General features: G+C 45.0%; 1 protein-coding gene across 1 annotated transcript; it reads right to left on the minus strand.

The window, feature by feature from the left end:
* Window positions 1-471: 471 nt before the first annotated feature.
* LOC119387249 (importin subunit beta-1) lies at window positions 472-22,259 on the minus strand (the record flags this gene model as incomplete). The annotated part of the gene is given in 11 exon segments (XM_037654584.2): window positions 472-602; window positions 1,893-2,137; window positions 4,333-4,504; window positions 12,181-12,282; window positions 12,651-12,761; window positions 14,345-14,470; window positions 14,583-14,750; window positions 15,079-15,288; window positions 17,069-17,251; window positions 21,212-21,270; window positions 22,021-22,259. Coding segments are annotated over 11 exon segments (1,547 nt in total), but the record flags the coding sequence as incomplete, so codon positions are not given.
* Window positions 22,260-22,392: the final 133 nt, after the last annotated feature.

Here is a 22,392-nt window from a genome sequence, read left to right on the forward strand (position 1 = left end):
GATCGCTCTTTTTTTGCGATTTCCACAATAATTTTCGCCACCTCGGAGGGCAAAACAAACTTTTCGAAGCACTTCTGGGTGGTTTTCAGTGTAGTTATTTTGGAATCAGATAGAAAAGGGGTTCCAGAAACTGAAAACTTGATTTTCAGAAAATCGATTTTTTTGCCATTTTTTGCGATACGAAAGCCGCGTCCCCCCTTAACTACATCTGTGAAGACACGTTTTACTTTCGTGTTATACCGATTCCTATGACAGAAGGATCAACCATGTTTTTTTCAACATCAAATCCCCATCCCCCTTTCCTTTTGCCAATTTACCATAGAGAAACTTCTCGTTTCCCTAGATGTTATGACTACCCCACTTCATTTACAAGTGCATTACAGAAAAGAGAGAGAGCAACGGAAGAACCATACACACATGCACGAGCACACTGGCACACAATTGCACACACCTCTAGCAAGCAGTACATACCTTTCTGTTGTCTCCAAAAGCTTTGAAACTATAACTTCGAAGTATTCCGACAGGCAGTAAGTTTCTGGCTCTGATCCATCACCAGGAGTGTCTGCAGCTTCAAACGCTGCCTCGGCCAAGCTGTTGAAAGCCTGCAATAAAGAAATTTCAGCCCTTATGCCCAATATCAGAGTGGCACTAAGTCTTGGGATGTTAGCCGGTATTGATGGCAAACACCAATGAAGCAGAATATATCAGAACATACTGAAATGGACCAGAACAATGCAATGATGGCAGGAGCATTAAGCCTGACCTAAGCTGCATCACCTACAGTGCATTGCTTTCTTGGAGCCAGTGATCTTGCGCAGCATGCAGTCTTAAAAGACTACATTGGTCACATCATACAAGAATTTTGGGGCACTTGTGGTGCTGCATGTTGCAAACGGCCTTTTTGGGATGCACCAGTGATGTATGTATAGTCACTGAGTATTTTACTGCTTGCAGTAGTACAATACACAATGACAGCAGCTGTGATGGGCTTCGTAGCTGCCCTGCTTCATAAGCTTTCTGGAACAAATTTTGCATCTACTACACAAGATCATGAAAATTTGCGCACTGTACGGGAAAAATTGAGGATTTGGCAGATAGTGAGCAATCTCTGACACTCTCTGTCAAAGGGATCCCACAAAAGTGGCTTCGCGTTGGAAGTTTTCAATTTTGATGACCTGCATAGTTTAGAAAGCTGCATGATGAGCAAGTTCTATGTTCCTGTTTTACTCTAAAACGTTCTTAGTGGATCTACTAGACAGTGCCAACAATGTTAAAACATACAGTAAAACAACAAGGACAAGTTTGCGTCATGTGCAAAAACTAACTACATGCATGCCTTGCACCAGCAAAATGAAAAAATTTGTGCACGCAAACCAAAGCATGCATAGCATTAATGACGAAATTGAACTTTTCTCTTTTCCGACCACAAAGACTGGGCCTGCATTACAGACTGATAAATAAACTACATTACAGTATTGGTAAACAAAGCAAGCGATATAGCTGTGTGTACATCAATGAAATACATCTGGGAATCAACAAAACTTATCCAAGTCTATAAAGAAAAAGAATATTGAGGAGTGCAAAAATGCAATGCCAGCTAAAAAAAAAAATTCTACAACAAATTGATGCACCCAGTAAAATATGTATCTATGACAACAATGTCCCTGTTTAGAAATCTGTACTGAGAATGCTGAAACTTTCACCGACCGGTTGTACTGCTAGATTAATTCAACGGTCTGCATTAGACAACATCCAACTTCTCATGCTCAATCTAGCCCAATTTTTTTTCTAGCACAAAAGAACACTGTGTCACACCTTTGTTCTTTTGGCCATTTTCAGTGCAACACAACTGAGTAACACAATGAGTTCACATCTTGTCTCGCAACACCTACCCAGCAGACATTGGCAGCAACTCGAGGTTCGGCACCCAGTCCTTTCACTAATGCCTGGAGCAAAGGACCCAGGTAGTTTTCAGCAACCACTGCCTCGGGGATAATCTCACAGACACGCCCTATAGTCCAGGCCACTGTGTCACGCACCACCACACTTTGGTCGCACATAAGCTCAATGAGTGTGGGCATTGCCTGCTCCACGAGAGGCTTCAAGATGGCAGGGTCAGGTCCCTCCAGCAAGCAACCTGGGCACGCACAGAAGGAGAGCCACGCATCAGACTTCATGATGGCAAATGAGAGTACAGCAACGGTGGACAGTTTGGCGACAGTATTCTGTCATCTGCAGTGCGAAGTTGTTTGTAGTCGAAAACTGCGTGAAAAGCTAAAATTTGCAAAGAGGAACTGTGCTCATAAAGAAAAAAAAAAAGAATGGCTGCACATGCGACAATTGTGTGAACAGCCTAGGCAAACTTTATACAGTCGCCGACCGATAAATCGGACACCGATAATTCGGACATGCTCGGTAATTCAGACAGTCGCGCGGCACCGCCGTTGATCCCATAGAAGTAATGTGTAAAGACGACCGATATTTCGGACAGCTGCGAGATCTACATTCGATAATCCGGACCCTGTCCGAGACTGTCGCGCACGCCGAATCGCCAGCCATTATCACCTCCGGCACCCGTACCATACAAAGTATATGGCCTCAGAGATAACGAAAGCTAATTGGTGATCTATGATGCTCTATTTCGATCGCTACTTTATGCCTCAGATTTGTGATTTGAAATGCCGATCTTGGAGGCACTGGTCAACTGTGGGAAATCCTATCGACATCGCGAACATCCTACATTCCGGTTCCTGTATCCCCGCGCTGCGCTGCTATCGCGTATCGCCGCCGTTCTGTCGAATGCGTCTGCAGTAAAGCGTTCTGCGCGCGCATTCATTTTTATCTTGAGACTTGCTTTATTTTACGCTCTGCTGTCTCAAAAGATCCGAGTTAAATGGCGCCAACGGTGCCCTCACAGCCAGCGCCGAAGGCCGCGCCGACGACAACGAAGAAGAAGAAGAACGCGGCAGATAAGTCAACTGCAGATTTTCCGGACATGCTCGAAAATTCAGATGCTTTCGCGGCACCGTCACCAGCCCCATAGACGTCAATGGTCAAGAACGTCGGAAATTTCGGACGCTAAAACTCTTCGGCGTCCGATTTTTCGGATTTTCTGCCCAAACTGCAGGTCCGAAAGGCAATAATTGAAGCCCCCACCTCTGCCGCGTCTATCATGTCGTAGGTTCGAACCAGCGCTTTCGCGAGTCGACCTGTTTGCGACAGTGGCAGAGTCCGAAAGTCAGCTTTGTCGCGATGCCGACGTGTTATGGGGTGAATCGGAGCGGAAATTCAAATGGGCCGCTATCACGGCGCCGTACGGCGATGTCTTATACGGATAAGCAGTGGAAATGCAGGGAGGCGCGATGGCGGCAGGTGGCAAACGCGCCAGTACGGCTCAATCACTGACAAGCCTTACGATAAGCATCTTCAGTCAACTGCTCGATAGTGCATGTGGCCTGGTGCATTTGCGTAGTGCACGTATTTAATAGGCGAGAACCCAAACGCGCCGCGCCGCCATTCATGCTGCCTCTTTGTGCGACTGCTAAGTGTGCCGCACAGACGCGTTGCCTTCACGAACGAAACCAGCTCGTCATCGTACAGCGATCATAGCCACCATAGCGATCACATCACACTGGCGGAGATAGAGGCGGGCTTGGTTGCACGTAAGCGGAAGTGCGGGCAGCAACGCAATGACAACTTTTTTCGGCCACCGGGACCCTGAAGTGTCAATAAAAGTATATTTTTTCTGATGCATTCGTTTTTTCGGACATTCGATAATTCGGACTTATTTACGTTCCCCGTGGAGTCCGAATTATCGGTCGTCGACTGTACACTCGTTCGCATAGTGCTACTCAAGACCTCAATAAGATGATTCTGGATTAAAAAAAAAGCAAGTAATTTCAGCCTAGACAACATTCCTGACCTAGCAATCCTCATGCAGAAATGCTACATTAGAAGCAAGCACAATTACACTGAAGTACTATACGCTCGGGATGAATAAGGCCACAACTGTAGTAGTTTTCCAATCCATGGGTATCTCTCTCAAGCACAAAAGTGGAACCATTATGCTGAAGTAACAGCTCGAAGATGGAACAAAAAAGGCAGGATACTGACAACAAAGCTCTGAACTAACGATTGCTTCAGTTTGTTCACTTCTTTAGACAAAATGAAGCCCACACAGTATGATAAATGGGCCCAAAACTCCATCAGACATGTGCCTTGCTGAGGGCACAAGCAGTGAAACACTGCACTGTGTCTGCATCTTCAGTACGAGTTGTGTACGAACAAGCCCAAGTTATTAAACAATTGGAGAAAAACGAATGCAGTACTCACCGAATGTCATTACTGCAGCGTCTCGATACCTCCAGTCGGGATGTTTGATGTGCTCCCGTACAAAAGGCAGACTGTGGGAAATCATATCATCCTCGCAACAGCTGGCCATCAACATGAGGCAGACACCAGCTGCTTTGCATGGGTTCCAGTCATCCTCATCGTCATGCTCCTCCTACAACAACAGCAGAAAAAAGAAAAGAGAGAGGAACAACAGTGAAACGTTCGCCACACGTCTACATGTCGGAAACCACAGCTGTACCAGTTCAGAGCTCCTCAGCAGAAATAAAGGAATGACATTTGGTATGAACCACTCAGTGTTATGCAAGTTTCAGACTTGACTCACTACCATGTACACAAAAGAAATCTGACTACAAGCGCTTACAATGGCAACATCACAAGCAAGACAAATAGATCCCATCACATCACCTACATCATTGCGTTTATGGATATCTGACACTTACTTGAAAACACAGGTAATTCATTTCGAGCTTGCTTGCTGAACGCTCTTCTGCAAGTCCTTGCAATATTTAAGGACCTTAACACACAAGGTCGAAGGAAAGAAGTGTTAATTTTAAGGGCTCGTTTTTCTTTGTTATACACAATGTTAATGAGCACTAACAGACAATAATGCCAAGGAAAGTACAGGGGATGTTATTAGTAGTAAATGTAAGGTAAATGTGAAGAAAGAAAAGTGATCGGACGCGTTATTCGAAGGTCGCAGGTTCGGTCCCTGCCTGCGGCAAGTTATCTTTTCGTCCACTTTTCTTTCTACACATTTACCTTACATTTACTACTAATAACATCCCCTATACTTTCCTTGGCATTATTGTCTGTTAGTGCTCATTAACACACAAGGTTGTTACACTGAAATTTCAATGTACCACCAGTAATTAGTAAAAGTTCTCAGATAGCAACACCTTGAACATGTACTCCGAAACCGCTAGTGTAAACAATTACACATAGTGACTTCACAATATTTACGCACAGTAGCCTCCCGTTAAACGGAACCTGAAGGGACAAGGAAAATATATCCCGTTCGTTAAAGGCCAACTCCGGCGATTTTTTGGCCATGTCAAAGTAAGGGTGCTTTTATGTTCCTGAGGCGCTCCTGTTACGGGCCCGATAGCAGAAATACTCGGCAAATTGGAGAATAATTTTAAATAAGCAAAAAAGCGCAACACCGAAACCGAAACCAAACCGAGTGTGCTGTCTACGTATGACGTAGATGTTGTTACGAACGAACCGGAAGTCGTGCAAGGCATGCGGTCACGCCGGCGCCGAGTATGAAAACTGTGACAGCCGGGACGACCAGCGAAGCGCCGGCCAAACCAACGCTGTCTGTCGCCTTGTGCACAGCAGACGCCCGCTGTAGCGGCCGAAGCGCCGAAGTTAGCGGTGCCCTCGGCTGCGTCACTTCCGTTGCCTTCCCAATACTGACGTCACAGACGCAATGTTGCCAATAATTGTGGGAAGCCAGGAGGGCGTTTGCAGACAATCTTTAAAATTCATTTGCAAACAATCTGCGCATGTCTCAAGCCTGTAATTTGGCATAAATGACGGAAACGTGCAAAGGAACGTACCCAGCGAATTTCATTGAGATCTATCGACTTCGAAAAATCGCCGGAGTTGGCCTTTAACAGTAGTTCTGTTCACCGAGAGATGAACAGGGGAGCAGAATTCAAGTACAAAACCAACCGTATCAGAGGCAGCTGTTACATTTAAGCAGCAGTTCCGTTTAAGGGGGGACACTGCTCTTAGAAATGTTTCTTTATTTCTTGATCGATTTTGATGAAACTTAGCGACTTTATGTATATCTGTGTGCTGATTTCAAATTTATAATTACTTTTCTAGTATATTGTGTAGTTTTTAAAAATACAAAATATTTCATGTGCCCATTGGGAAGCAAAATTTTTTCTAAACTGAGAGAGTTACTAAGTAAATCAGCATATCACAATAATCTGGAATCAGAATTGAGTACAATGCAACAAAAATGGATGTTCTAAACCCATTTTTAACAAAAGTTATTGTATGTTGAACGTTCACCACCGAGTCAATTTCAAGCTGAAATTTCACTTGTGAATGTTCAACATATTGTAACTTTTATTCCAATGGGTTTAGAACATTCATTTTTGTTGCATTGCACTCAGTTCTGATTCCAGATTATTGTGATATGCTGATTTAATTTGTAACTGTCTCAGTTACTTCTTTCTCCCCAAAGGGCACAGGAAATATTTTTTATTTTAAAAACTGCACTTTATACTAGACAAATAATTGCATATTTGAAATCAGCACACAAATGTACATAAACTCAGGCAGTTTTATCAAAATCAATCAAGAAATAAACTTTTTTTCTAGTGCCATGTCCCCCCTTAAAGGCCAACTCCGGCGATTTTTCGAGGTCGATGGATCTCAATGAAATTCGCTGGGTACGTGCCTTTGCACGTTTCCGTCATTTATGCCAAATTACAGGCTTGAGACATGCGCAGATTGTTTGCAAATGAATTTTAAAGATTGTCTGCAAACGCCCCGCTGGCTTCCCACAATTATTGGCAACATTGCGTCTGTGACGTCAGTACAGTAAAAGCTCGTTAATTCGGATTTCACGGGACCGGAAAAAATGTCCGAATTAACCAAATGCCGAATTAACGAATGTACACGAAAAACAACATTAAAATCAAGTTGGAGAAGCATACCTTTATTTGCTGAAGTATTTTGTAATGGTCGTCTGCGTTTTCGCGCAGCTTCCGGCTGACATTACAATTTTTCTTAACTCTTCCAAATGGCCAACAGCACGCAAACTGTAAGAAGTGCTCAGGCAAACGTCCTCTAATATCAAAAGAGCCTCCGAGACTTCCCGTGAGGTGCGATGAGTTCGCGACATCATTAAATAATTTCTTGATCGGGCAGGAGACCAGTCGTGGCGCCACAATCATCAATCGCGATGTAGTCCTGAAGGGTCATATCTGAGGGAAGGACAGCATCGAAGGTCGGGCAGTCATCGTCGGTGGACTCTGCTGACACCTCGCCGATGCCATCGTCAGCTACTGCCGCATGCTCGGGCCTCACATGTAAACACGGTCACAACGGGGAAAAAAAGAGAACTCCGCAAGAAGAGACGGTGCCCACACAACACAAGGGAAAATGGCGTCGGAGGCCCAGTGGAGCTAGCCACCCTAGTGGAGCGAAGAAAGAAGATGCCGACGTTCGGTGACGCTGCGATCGCCCCCACTAGTTGATGACGATGGCGATGTCACTCAGGTTTCGGTTTCGCTCCAGTGGTGCCAGCGCTACCTTACCACACTTTTGTGTAGCGGCAGCCGTCAACATTTGTCCGAATTAAGCGGTGCGGAGCCCAATTCTGACGAATTAACGAAGGTTTGGTGCCATAGATTAACATGCACTTCGGCCGGGACCAATAGAGCCGTCCGAATTATCCGAATTAACGGGTGTCGAATTAACGAGCTTTTACTGTATTGGGAAGGCGGCGGAAGTGACGCAGCAGAGGGCACCGCTAACTTCGGCCGCTACAGCGAGCGTCTGCTGTGCTGGCCGAGACACTGTCAGTATCAGACGCGGCACTGTCAGTCGCAGACATTACAGCTTACACGCGGCGTGCTCACCTCTCCACTGTGCGCCTGCTCGTCCCGGCTGTCACAGTTTTCATACTACGCGCCGGCGTGACCGGCATGCCTTGCACGACTTCCGGTTCGTTCGTAACAACATCTACGCCATATGTAGACAGTACACTCGGTTGGGTTCGGTTTCGGTGTTGCGCTTTTTTGCTTATTTAAAATTATTCTCCGATTTGCCGAGTATTTCTGCTATCGGGCCCATAACAGGAGCGTCTCAGGAACATAAAAGCACCATTACTTTGACATAGCCAAAAATTCACCGGAGTTGGCCTTTAAGCGTGTATCCACACGACGGACTTCCGGAAATCTTTTCCGCAGACGATCGTTCCGCTGCCTGTCCGGCTGCGAAGCACATCCAGACGACGGACGAAGCGAGTAGACGGACGCGCCGCAGCAAAAAAAACATGGCGGCACTGTGTGAAGCGAGAGCTGCCCGCTTCGAATCTTTAAAGGGACCGACAACTGGCCAGAATGGGTGATTAGATCCTGGTGGAAATGAAAAGGCCGTGAATTATAGTGACAGATTCCAGAATACTTTTCGCGATCCGAGTAGGATTTATATTATTAAATCGCGTTTAAAAGTAACAAAAACCGGTATGTCGCGCCGCCTAGCACGAGCGCCATGAACCAGACGTATGCAGTCTTAAGCACTTTGTTGTACGTAGTCTAATGCTTTTACACGCACCAGAACGAGGGCTGAAAATTTGAATATGTATGTTATTGTCAATTCCCGTTTGTTTCTAAGGTAAAAGAAGTAGATGCGGCGCTGCTTTCGTGGCTTCCAGTGAAACGGAGGCTGCGGCGCATGCGCGCGGCGTCCGGCGGCGTTTCCCGCGTAGCTCGACTCTCGTCTGCTCTCGTCGTATCGGACTTTTTAAGAGTAGCACGCGAGTTTGCGCTGCTGCTCGCAAAATGCCATCGACTTACTGTTCTGTGGAGGATTGCTACCACTTCATGAACAGCACTGCTGGTGTATCCTACCACTTGTTTCGTTTTCGAAGGCTTAGCTTGGCTTAGCTTGACTAAAATGTGATAAAGCGACCTGTGTACGGCCAAAGTACTTCTATAAGCCCCAGAAAAACGCTATAACTATTGTAAAATAATTTAATAGGCTAGAAAGCAGTAGTCGCGGCACCGCAGGCTTTGCAAACATTGCCTTTTCATACTTAGGGCATAACTTGTCACCACTGCTGGCGTATAATCGCTATCGCACTCACCTCTCACTGTTTGCAGCATGTGATATTAGGACTGCATAATCGCTGCAGATCGAAAAACTCTGATTACAAATGTTTTACGGCGTTCTCCGCGTTACCACTCCGTGATTAGAAGCTCTGACCGGTAAGCTTCCCATTGCACTCAACGGGTACCACAAAAGTTGGTTGTCGGTCCCTTTAAGCTCTTCGTCGCGCATTGCGCGGGCTGTTAGTCCCAAACTGACGATTGTGTCGGCTTTAGGTTTGTGTTCTCAAGCTTCGCCGGCAACGTATTCATGACAATTTGGTACTGTTTCCGAGCGCTGTACTCGTTTTCTGAGAGCTGTAGGCTTTGCGAGTACCTCTATTGGCAGAACATGAGCTCGGTGATCTGCAATAGCGCGAGTGCCACCAAATCTCAGAGGTTATAATAATATGCGAAGGCTTGCTTGTTCCTTTTTTTCTCTAGATGTCGCGAGCAGTCTCAAAGTCGAAAACACATTCATCGCTAGCAAAAGTATTGAAGGTTTTTATGTTTCAGTCTATGGCGCAGAGAAAAAGAAAAAAACAGCGCTTGTTGCCAGACCTATAATGGCACCCTTGGCTAAATCTGTTGTGTTATTCTGCGCGAATCCGAATGCGAAAAAGAGCTTGACATTTTCCGTCCGCGACGTGGGGTCACAGGATGCGCCGTCCGCGACGGAAAAGACAGATTCGTTTCGTCGTGTGGATACACGCTAAGAGATTTCTGTTTACTGAGAGTTTACTGTATAGGGAACCCAAGCTCAAGTTTGCGGCGCGACGACAGCGCCGCGCCAGCCGCACTGCGGCTCTGTCGGAAAGCTCTGAACCTTCGCGCGGCCGACTCAGCCCTTTCACGGTAGCGGTAGCGCACGTGCGCACGCATTCTTCTCTCGGTGCGGGTAACTGGGAGGCCGTCAGCTGGGTACGTTGAACCGAGAGGCTTGCTGTGCGAAGCTGCGCACTTCCACGATGGCAGAAGCAACCCCGCGGAAGCGCAAGCGTGGTCCGAAGTATTGCGGTTTAGTGGCCAGCCACAACAGTGCAGACAAGGCACACGATTCACGTGTTAAACTGTATCGGTTCCCGGGTGTATCGCACGAGAAATAAAGGCGGCAAGCCTGGATAGCTGACAGCGCTGTCTCGCCTTCTATTTTGGCTGTCTGAGTTCATCGCTTTCGTTCGTTCCGACTACCTGAATCGGTAAGTAACGGGGCACATGCACGCAGCGACTACAGTAATGATTACTCGCTGTCTTCTCGCATTGTTAAAGTCCAGTTACGGTTGTAGGTGAAGCAACTTTGTGTTTTGATTCCCCGTGCTCGTGAGACCTACCCGTCGTTGTTGAACGTTCACATTCGCGTTATACCATTAGCGTTGCGCGGTTAGTTGAATTCAACTGAACTCCGCACATTGTCAGAAGTTCGGCGACTGCATTTCACGCGTCGGGAAGGCTGCTTTATCACGCCGGAACGGACGTGTGTGCATTTTCAGCAAGCTTTGACATCGTTCTGCAGGTTTGCTTTGTTTTTGTCACTTTATTGGGGTGATATATATTTAAGCCGCTAAATAAAACTGGCACTTAATACATGCTTTGCAATTGCAACCTTGAAGTAACCACCTTCTGACTTTGTGCGATTTTCTAGCCGCGTTCACGCAACAGGTTTTATACGCCTGTCAAGTCGATATCATAAAAAGAGACTGCAAGCATGACGCGAGAGCCGAAAAAACGAGGCGAGCAGTTCATCTTGCTTCACAGTGGTTGAAGCTCAGCTAGCTGCCTCGCGTCTTAATCGGCGGGTGATTCTCCAGCGGCACGGAGGACTTGACTCTAACCTTCTCAGGAAGCAGTGCCATGGCCGTATAATCTTTTTTTCGCACGCCGCAAACGTTTGTTCACGAAAGTACACGGCTGCTACTGTAAGCAAGCCATATCAAAACAACAATCATATGATTCGTAGTCCACGCCGCAGAACATCGATAGCGTGTACAGCTTCATTTCGGAGTGCATGTGGACCATTATTCATCTTTAACATGACAGAATGAGACTTACCTCGAGGTATACGTCCTACACGGTGTAATCGCGACTTGGGAAATGCATTTCGCTTTGAGTCGGGCGTGGTTGTCGTCGATCGTCTGCTCTTCACCGTTAACGTGATTGACGAGCCTTTCTCATTTTATCAAGTTCGCTTTTCAGAAGTGCCAGTCAAGCTTGAAAATCCTTTTGAAGCCGCACTGCAAGCGGTACATTGCGAGGCGCCGAAAGTGCACCGCGAGAGCTCTGCACGTGCACAGAAGCGAGCAGCAACGCGGTGGAGAGAAGGGAAAACGCACTGCTACCACCCCAGTTTCTGTTTTTCTGCCAGAGATGGCGCTGCCTGTCAAGAGCAGCAGCGCCGCTAAGCGTTGCTTGGGAAGCCTATAAAGCCCGAACCGCACATACGCTCCCAAATGCGCATGGGAAGCGCGTCAGCGCGCGCAGCCCGGGCGTGTTCGGCGAGTTATGGTAGTTTCCACCCAGACACTACACGCGAAGGCACGCTTCCTCGTGCATGCAAGACATCGTTTCGTACAAAATTACTGATAGTTCATCAGAATACTTGCAAAACCTCCTTCTGTTACCTTTTTTATTGTTACATGCATTCAAAAGTAAATAAGAACTAAAATTTTTCACATGACGTGTATCATCATCAGTCGGTCAAGCCGGTGCTGGTAACAGCCATGCCACAGTTGCGTATTTGCAGGACTCCAAGTGCTTCCGAACACGCGCGGTTTCAAATCGACATCAGATCGCCGCGAACACACTCATACCGAGCGCGTTTTGCCGTGCTTGCTTCGTCTGCGCATGCGCGGCCTCCGGAGCGCGTACAGCGCGCGCTTGGCCAGCGTACGTGCGGTTAAGGCTTAACCCTCAAAGACAGCGAAAAAACAGTCCAAGGAGAGAGCCCAGAGCTAAAAAGCTGCATAAGAAAAGAACAAACACAAGGATGTTTCGGGCTAACCTGTTTGGTGAGTGTCTGTACTAAAATGGGCACCAGGTACTGCAGGGCCCCTTTGGCATAGAAGCGAGATGTTCTGGCTGGAGGGCGACCCTGCTCACTTGCCTGCAACCACATGGAACAGATGAAATTATCATAAACTTTAGAACAATGTTAGACACATTGCACACGTAAATGTGTAAGAACTATGCCGAACATGCCCATGGAGACCCAATTACTCGTAAACGATAACTACAGAAGCCAATTTCAGTGCTAACATCTTGATTTTTCTTTATGTAGCGCTTTTTTTCAAGCTATCCAGAATGTTTTTCACCTTTACTATTAGAAAAGTCTACCTGTGTTGAAATATATGAAACTCAGTGGTTACCCAACTTGCCCACTAAAATATGGCGTGCACCGAATTGCCTTCAATTAGCCAATACAATTAAAACAGTATTGTTCTTAGTTTGATATGGCCAGTTGGAAAAACTCACTTCAGAGGCTTCAATAGAGAGGTCCACTTCCTCTTCACAGACGTTTGACCAGAATTCAATGCCCTGCAACGCCACTTCGTCGATATCACTCTTCATTGCCTCCATAGTAATCTGCAATGGAAGAAATTGAGGTTAATCATTTCAACGTGCTCCGATTTCGAAGTCATCACAGTGCAAAAACATGCCGTCAAGGAGTATTCTACCACACAAAAAAGGGCTTTAGTCAAAGCTGAGATACGAGCAAATGAAGCATCATGAGGTGACAACAGCAGGAGGTGACAACAGCCCCCACCTATCTTCTGTTCTCCCAAATCCAAACTAAGAAGCCTACGATATGTTTACGGTGAAATTCCGTTATAGAGAACCTCCGATTAACAATTTTGTCTTTCAAATGAACGGCCATTTCGAAAATGCCCCTCCAAATGTCCAACTAATGTAAAAATATGTCACTAGCTACGAATGCCTAATGTTTCAGAATAACGTATCTAATTTCATCACCCTTGTGTCTCACCAACACTTCAATATAACGAACTGCGAACTTAAAAAGTTACTCGCAGTGGTGTAAAGAATGCCCAGCTCTGTACGTTCCATTATCATAATTAAAATCAGAATGCCCACTTATTTCTCTATGCGCCTGCTCTATTCTAAATGTGCGACAGCCCTATTGCCGTCACCATTGCCTGTACTTCTTTTCCTCACCAGGCTTCGCCTCACTGCCTTTGTTTCATGGACCAGCTACGTCGGCACGCTTGTTTCATGGCTGTTTTGATCGCCCTCAGCTTGGTGTTTACACGTTCACGATGAGCTTCAGAAGCAGCACGAAAGGAACGCGGCGACAGTGAAAAATGCGACGAGAGTGACCTATGGGATGAAGTCGCAGAAAGTCTCCTCGTGCATGCTTTACTCACGTTTGAACAATAAGCGCAGTGCGCGGCAGGTGCAACGACGAAGTGTGCACGTCGGCTGAACTGGTGACCGATAAGATCAACATTTGTCATGATCAAGGAAACAGCAACAAGGATGACGAAGGCGAATGCAACACGGAAACATAGTGCGCAAACCAACGCAAAGAACCGGTATCTAATACCAACGCTTCAAAGTGCATCAGAAGAATGCACACTTTGAAGAGTTTGTCTTGCAGCAGTTGAGCTGGACCAATCAGGCAAAGATCACAGTTTTCTTCACATAAACGTGCACCTTAGTTTTTTTTTTTTGTTTCTTTTTTTTGGGGGGGGGGGGGGCTTATTAGAGAATAATGCAATCAATCGCAGATGTATACCCAGCAAAGGTAGGCAACTTCTTTGGTTGCATTCAAGACTTTTAGCGTGACCTTTTACAATGATTTTTCAAAGCGAACAATTTTTAGTGGTCCCTTGAGATTCGTTGCATTGAGATTTAACTGCATATCCCGTGCACTAACTCGTTCCTCCTCTATTTTTTCCTTGTCTTGCAGAAAATTTTCAGTGGAAATAGTTTCGAATGCTCAACATTACACAGGAATCTCCCAAGCTGCTTACGCACTGCAAGCATTGCCCATCCAAATTAACAAAGGTTTTACTAGTATTCGATATCTTGTCTCGTATTCTATCCCAGTTAACAATAAAGGTCAAATAAGTTATCACTTGACTGAAGCTCAGTATGCATGCTGTGCATGTGCACAACATGCAACCTTGGAAATTAATGGCATTACTCACAGCAAAAAGGGCAGGCCCCATGTAGTGCTCCATGTACTGGTAGTACAATGACATTATCTTCACAAGGCACTGTAGTGCAGCGACTCGCACCTGTGTGTTGCTTGACTGGGTTGCTTCACACACCACCTGCATTGGGCAACATGGTAAAAGGCAAGTGAATTCCACTGCCCAACAAATCAGAATCTTTGGAGTCCGTAGAATCGGCTGGCTTACGGCACCTCAATGAGCAGCACCTTACCTGCATAATGAAGTGCCTTTCAGAGTCCTTCTCAAAGTTGGCTCTCGTGAACTCGAGAGAATTGAGCAAAGCGGTGGTTGCTGCAAGCTTGACATGCTCCGACGGTTCGTCCTTGCGCATTCCATGAACAATTGCTGTCAAGATGTCATTGCTCTGACCCAACAACACCTTTGGGAACAAGAAAAACAAAATGTGAACATATGGCAGTCTGTACAGCTCATACTTCTCTGTAATGCTGTCTCCCAAAGAGTTTATTTCTTTATGACAGAACAGAAACAAAAATAAGAACACTTTACTGAAAAAAACAAAAAATACTATTCTTTAAAAAAGAATCGGCTCACGAAGAAGCAGCATTTCTCTTGAATGGCTATCAAACCTGACTGCAGTTTTATGCCCTAGATGTCGTGAAGCACATGCACGCATGCAAAAAAAGAAAACCTACCCATCTACAAGGCTACACCGTCTACATACAAAGATCAAACAATCCGATGCTCACCTCTGGCTCAATGTCCTGGCAGATGTAACCAATTGCTTCCAATGTGGCCTCCCTGAGCATTTCTGTTGAAGCTGGGTTAGTTGCATTGTTTGTCAGCACTTGTATAAGATCTGGCCATTGCATCTGAGGCAGTTCAGCCACAGCAACATACGCCACACACTGGGCTGCCGAACTTGGGCGGATTGTCTCTGTGCCGAGAGCGCTCAGGATCTGAAAGCATAACAGACATTTCACCAGCTGCTTCTGCTCTATGTGAAAGCCCTGTGGATGTAGCACATAATAAATATAGGGGTGTGCGGGAATATTCGTAATTTTGAAGTATGAATCAAATAGTTTGAATTACTTGATCTGTATTTGATTGGAGAATTTATTATTTGAAGTGGCGAATTTTCAATTCCTTCACATATACGAGTAGCAACACTTGCTGGAGTTTCGAGGGAGACTATGGATATGAGGACTGCTCTGAATGAGTCTTCTGCCAGATGGTGACACAACAGATATAGTAACATTTATTAACACGTGCACATGTATAAAACGTTGTAACATACATGTGGAAATTCATACAAGCCCAATTTATTCTTCTACCAAGCAGATTCTGTCGCTTTAGAAAGAAATCTATATCTGAAGCCCACTTTTTCCTAACATTCACATTCAATTAAACTTCAAAAGTTTGCTCTTCTCACACCCCTAATTGAAAAGTAGACATAAAATCACCCCCCTACTAATAAGTGTTGGAAGTGGGGTGAGACACCCAAACCCACAACTGATGTTTCACTTTTTCAGCGCACAAATGAACAAGGACGAAAAGCGACGCTGTGGCCCCGTCGCTTTTCATCCTTGCGTCACTTTTCGTCCTTGTTCATTTGTGTGAAACGTGAATTACCAAGATGCCCAAGCATACGCTCCCCCAACTAATGCCTCTGGGGTAAGTACTATCCAAGAAAATACTTACGCTAATAGATACAGAACAAGCTCTAGACAATATCTTGAGTCATTTTTAGATGATAAATGGCAGTCAACAGCTAATGCTAAAAAGGCAATCAAGACATCAAAGACTGCTGATGCCACACAAGATACATGCACTGGAATAAATGTGCAGATTGTGATGGCAACATTGGCATTATGGCTGATAATACTATAACAGAAGCTCCATATCATTTTGAATACTTCCGAGTTCTCTAAGAATATGTACCTAAATATTCTAGAGTTATTTCTGCATTCCACCTCCACTGGAATGCAGCCACCACAGCCACTGATGTGCATATAACACTACCCAGTTCTTCCTAGCCAGCCTTAAATTTGCTTTCATAATCACGAAGTCTCAGCATACAAAAAATGGTCACAAGTGTCTTGGGACACTTATCAATTAGACTTCCAATGAGCAACAATAGACTAATCTAGAGACACAATCTTTAGTCTGGGAACCATCTCAAAGGCACAACTTGCAGATAAGTTGCTGCAGGTTATGCAAAGGAGCAGCTCAATTGTCCTCAGAGTAGAGGAGGTGTTCCTGTTAAGGTAACAGTTGATCATATACCCAATACACTCAAACCTCGTTATAACGAACACGGATATAACGAATTATCGGTTATAACGAAGTAAATGAAGAATAGTCCTGTCATAGCTACAGTGTTACAAATAAACGTTTATAACGAATTTTCGGATATAACGAAGTTACTTTCGTGGCAGATGCGATTTTGTTATAATGAGGTTTGAGTGTATATGTTCTTTTTTCCATACTGAAGTTTACTTTATGACAAATTCAGGCTTGCTTGTTCAGGGTGCAACTCAGATAGAGAGCCCCTTAACATTAGACTACTGTAATTTTCTTGCCAGCACAAGTGCCTTATTGAAGGGCAGCCATTTTCATAATGGGAAAAGCGAATCTTAAACAAATGCGTGCCCACTTGATAGGAGACAGACACTTAAATACAATAGCAGGCCACGTCAGACTTCTATGCACGTAAGGTGTACCTCATGCAGGACTCACATTATTCTTGATGTACATACGGGCCTCCTGAGGAAAGGAGAGCCAGCGCTGCTGGTACTGTGTCCTCAATTCATTGTCCTTGGATGTGAGACTGTTCTTAATCTGGAGGCCTGCGGCCATTCGGGCCACAGGGCTGTTGTTTGCCCCTTGGAGAACCTCCGAAAGGGAGCGAAGGAACTCCGCCTGCAAACAAGAGTACGTCTTGCATTCTGCACTAAGCCGCCAATCACAGAAACTGCTTGCACAGGCGTCCCGTAGAAACAGGCACACCAACGCCACACTTGTCAGCCTACTTCAGCTGATGTAAGAAGGGAAAAACCAAGTGAAAGCAAAAGGTGAGCATATACAGGCTGTGCTCCAGCTCAAACACATTAGCAGTCATAATCTCTTAGTCATTAAATGCTAAAGAACACGTCCAAGGAGTGAAATAAAAGAAATGAAAACAAAGCTACAAAAAAGTTTTTTCCAATGAGAGCATTCAATAGCCCCAACAGCCATTTCCTGCTTTACTAAGAAGCTAATGTGCTAACCAGCTTTGAACTAATTATTCTGCATTGTCAACACTAAGGAGTGCTTGACAAGCCAGCAATACATACATGGTTGCTTGTACTTTGAGACAGCTGAAGCAGATAACATTAAGCAAGGGCAACATGAATGCTGAGCAGCTATTAATCTAATCTACAAAACACACAAGTGATTGGGCTCCTTCACTATCACATAGAGCACTTGCAAGTTTGGAATAAGCCATGTGCTACTGGACAGGCAAACAAACCTATGCCCAAAAACCTACGCTTGCACTTATGAACACCGGCTGAAACTGGGAGCACATGTTAGCAGAAGTTGGAGTGATATAGATGACACGTCATGTTATCTGATGAGGTTTGGACCATGCCCACTACTATGCCATGCAGCAGTGTTAATCACGTTTTTGTAAAGACACCCATACCGATAGGGAGGCAATGTACGGGAATCAATTTCACAGCATGGACATAAGAAAACTGTACAAAGATTCATATTAACTTATAACTGTTATGAAATGACCCATTTGTCTACTACATGTGCCCCAATAGTGGTGTTTCGCTTCTCAAAGACATTTTATTAATGGGAATGGTAGTGCCTGTTATGTAACAGGAATTTGCAAACTTTTCACTCAAAAGGGATCACAGGGGCATAACATTAAAATAATTTAAGAAAAAGAAAGAGATCAGTATGCATATGCAACACTGACCAGCACTGGCAACATTGTGTTATTTTTCAAATGACCCCCATGTCTTGAGGCTCACAGAAAATTGTTAGTGGACTAGTGCTTTTGGCCAGAGAGAAGCCTCACTATCATGAGTCTATCGCAATGACAAGTGATCAAGAATAAATCCAGCACTAATGACGCACTATCTGCACTTTCAGCGAGTTTATTAAGATACACACGCCTGCACCTAAAGCTTGACATTTGAAGGTCGGTGTGCCTCAGAAGCAGTGCCTCTATGGCAATTTCAAGCAGGTAGAAAAAGGACAGTCCCCTTAAGAGTACTGTGTTAACCCAACACACTGTGTATAGTTAAATTTAAGAGTAGCAACCATGGCATGATCCTTTTGCAAAATGCACCTGATTTGCCCATCAACGCTAAAGTGAGGTATGATAAAGAATCGTGCCTTGATACTTGGCAAACTTGCCGCCAAGTTCTTGTTGCAGCTAATGTGCTCCGATCTACAGAACACCTAGTAACCACAGCTTGACCTTTAAGCAAAAACAAGAGTCCGTAAAAATTCAATAATGATAGCAGCATAAAACCTTCAATGATGTACATTGTTATTGTGCCTACATATCATCATCATCATTTATTAACCCTTAAGGACCCTAAACAGGGCATTACATAAGGGGTACTTAAGCAAGGTACTTAGTGCCGTAACCAAAGCACAATGTAACCAAAACAAATAAACTTTTTCAGATTTCTACACCCAAAAGTTTTTTTTTTTTTAGACTACCACTTTCATGCAACCATGCCACTTGATAGCACACGTTGAAATGAAATAATCATCATCATCAACAGTTTTTGTCCAGTGCAGGTCTAAGGCCTCTGCCAATGATCTCAATATGCCCCACCTTGTGCAAGCAGATTCCACTTTATCCCTGTGAACTGCTCAATTGCTTCGGTTCAGCTAATGTGCCGCTGTCCTCAATTGTATTTCCCATCCCTTGGTAGCCATTCCGTTGCATTAAATGACCACCGGTTGTCAGTCCTATGCATTATGTGCAAACCCGGGTCAATTCCCCTTCCCTCCCCCTTGCTGTCAATTAGGACATCAGTTACGCACTGTTTGTTCCCTGACCCAACTGCTCTCTCCCGATCTCTTCATGTCACACCTATCATTTTTCCAGAATATGAAGAATGAAAATAGAACCATAAGAGATTTTGCAGTTCGTGGTACGTTTCCACACCAGTTTGCATTAACGCTATCTTACTTTCCCACCTTTCAAGTTTTTTACAGTGGACTGCACTTCAAGCAGCTGTAGGTTTCAGCACATATATCAAATCAGGATATGAAACATACTGTGGAATGTGTATGGTAAAGAATGGGGGAGAGGCTTTGAACAGGAGAACAAAAAGAAAGCTTGGCTTTGTATGTCAAGCATATGAACGACAAGTTTCATCATCACGGAGAAGTTTCTTATTACGCTACTATCTAAGTTATCTAAGTACGCAGTGCTCTCAGGAAGTAGTCCCTAAATAAGGCACTGCACTAGTGTGGTGTGAAATACTAATAATCTCAACATCTTAAGACTGAGAACGTCTCTAAAAATTCGAAACACTTAATATTACAACACATTAATTAAACAAACACTGAAGAGGAACACTAAATTAGTTTAGACTGACAACATTTAGATGACAGATAAAAAGGTTGAGTTACAGCTATTCCAAAGAATTTTTAGAATAAAGTGCTTTTCCTTGAAGAGACAACAAGGCCGTCCCTATAGAATAAGTATGTCCTATTATGGTCAGCAGTCCTTATATCAGCAGCTAATTTCCGTAATACACTTAATCACTGCAAAGCTTATTGCAGAAATCCATGTCAATAGGGGGTAGAATGTGACACAATAAGCAGTATTCGTAAGCTTGTTGTGTGTAGACTAAAGTATTAACATGCAAAAATGTAGCATGCCAGGTAATGTTGCCTTTAGAATGGAAAGTGGCTTTCCTAATTTGCCAACTACCCTTAAGTTGTGCATATATAGCTCACTTGAAATCTGCAGGTCAGAAGAGTAAACATGAAAAGAGCTCACACTAGCTGCAACGTAGGAAAACGCCCAACTCTGAGCTATAGCAGTAAATAGGACCTGCTTGCACTTCATGATATTTTGTCCCAGCAACATGAGGAAATAGTAACCATCAATCATAAAGTAATATTATGATACCAGCTACGAGTTCTAAGACATACAATGTTGTGTTGGGCTCTCACGAGTCTCATGTCACGAAAGGTGCAAAAATGGTCACACTTGCCCACTACCACGTACTAACATTTCAGATGTGACAGGATAGATTCAATGTGGGATGAGTCAATCGAATTAACCTGCCAATCTAACATAAAAAAGTGATGACTGGCATAGCTAGCAATAAAAAATTAAACCAAGCTTTCTAAATTACGATCCACTGACCACTTGCAGAGGCATTCCTATCCTACAGTAATCGCCAGAACTGCGTCATACTGAAGTACGCAAAATTACATAGACGCGGCAGACATGACACTTTATCCAATTTTCTTTTTCTATGCAACGCATGCACCAATTAAAGCCGTTGTGTAAAGGTACTGCTATACTTTGAGCTCTCTGCGAATTCCTCGTCCGTTCCTAATACCCCGTACACTGGGCTACTATGTCACCGGAAGTGCAAGACAAACCTAGTAAAATATCTATTGTCCGCGATCAGCTGATCTACAGCCTGGTGGCGTTTCGACGACGCAATCACGGCTGCTATTTTCAACATTTCAGTCAGAAAGCAACTTAGTATTCACACACTGCACGACACATATTCCTCAAATGCCAGCGGTGTCCGCGGGATGACATCTCCGCAACAGCGCCATGCATGACAGACAAAGCGGCGAGATAGCCGCGACAGACCGGGCCGAATGAGTCACGTCCCCACTCACCAGATTGGTCTGGGCGGCTTGTTCCAAGTACCTCTGCGCTGCCTCCAATTCATTTTTGTCTGCAAAAGCAGGCCAGAGGGAATCGAATGAGCCGGGCCTTCTCAGAGACGGGACTGTGAGGTGTCCCGCGCGCCAAAAGCAACCGAGAACTCCATCCGATCGGCGGATATGAAAGCACGTTTTATTTGCCGCACTCGTGGTTTCACTCTCCTCGACTCAAGTCATCGAGTTGTCGGGAACAGGTCTGGGACGGCTTTGCAAAACTGAATCGCAAGTCACCCGGCTGCATTTGAAATATCGCGCAGAACAGCGGTGACGCAGTCGGTTCGATGGCTGAGGAATGTTCGGGTGGCACCGGCGCCGAGCGCGCGCGCGGTTGCGATAACATTCTTTTTTTCTGTCCCCGGCAGCGCCTTCTAGAACGACGCCTCGAGACATTGCAGGCTCTGACCGTGTAAGCCGACGTAGGCTGCGTTGAACTAAACGCTCCCGAGACTTAACGCGCGCGCACGAGGTGCGCCCTTTATGTGCCGATTATCGGCAAACTGGCTTCGACACTCGAATGTGCGCCTTCGTTCGTTCGCTCGTTTTTTCCAACGCTCGCAATTGCGGTTGGACTTTGGCTTGGTTGTACGCAGCCAGCAAAACTAAAGCAGTGTTCAATGTTGATTATTAAGCCATACAATTACTCGTTAACGGGCGGAGCGATTCAAACGCTATCAGACAGCTCGATGGTAAGGCTTAGCTCGAGGAGGATTCGTAAAACCATGAATGGCTGGCCTGTCGCCATGCCTTCGAAAAACGTTTACCTGGTGAGACTGTTTTCTCAAGGATGGTGGTCAAGTCCATCGTTGTCACCCGGGCCGTCGAGCGACGGTAGATGGGGAAAAGCTACGCGTCTTAATAAACAATCTTTTCTGTGGTGAAAACTTTCATTACCGGCGAGCGCGAAGCACATGGATGTGCGCACAAGGGTAGCGCGCACGCTGAAAGAGCGCTTATGTCCGAAGGCCAATGCTGATTGGTGCTACTGGCAAACCTCCGCGTACGAAACACAGCTCTCTAATGATGCTAATTACGTGAGGCAAAACGCGTTCAAAATGTGCTTACAATAATGGTCTTTAAAACTGTGTTTTTCGACCAATGCACATCGCGATACTGTGCTATCAAATTAATGACTC

This window comes from Rhipicephalus sanguineus, chromosome 3, assembly GCF_013339695.2.
Source record: "Rhipicephalus sanguineus isolate Rsan-2018 chromosome 3, BIME_Rsan_1.4, whole genome shotgun sequence".
Lineage (NCBI taxonomy): Eukaryota > Metazoa > Arthropoda > Arachnida > Ixodida > Ixodidae > Rhipicephalus > Rhipicephalus sanguineus.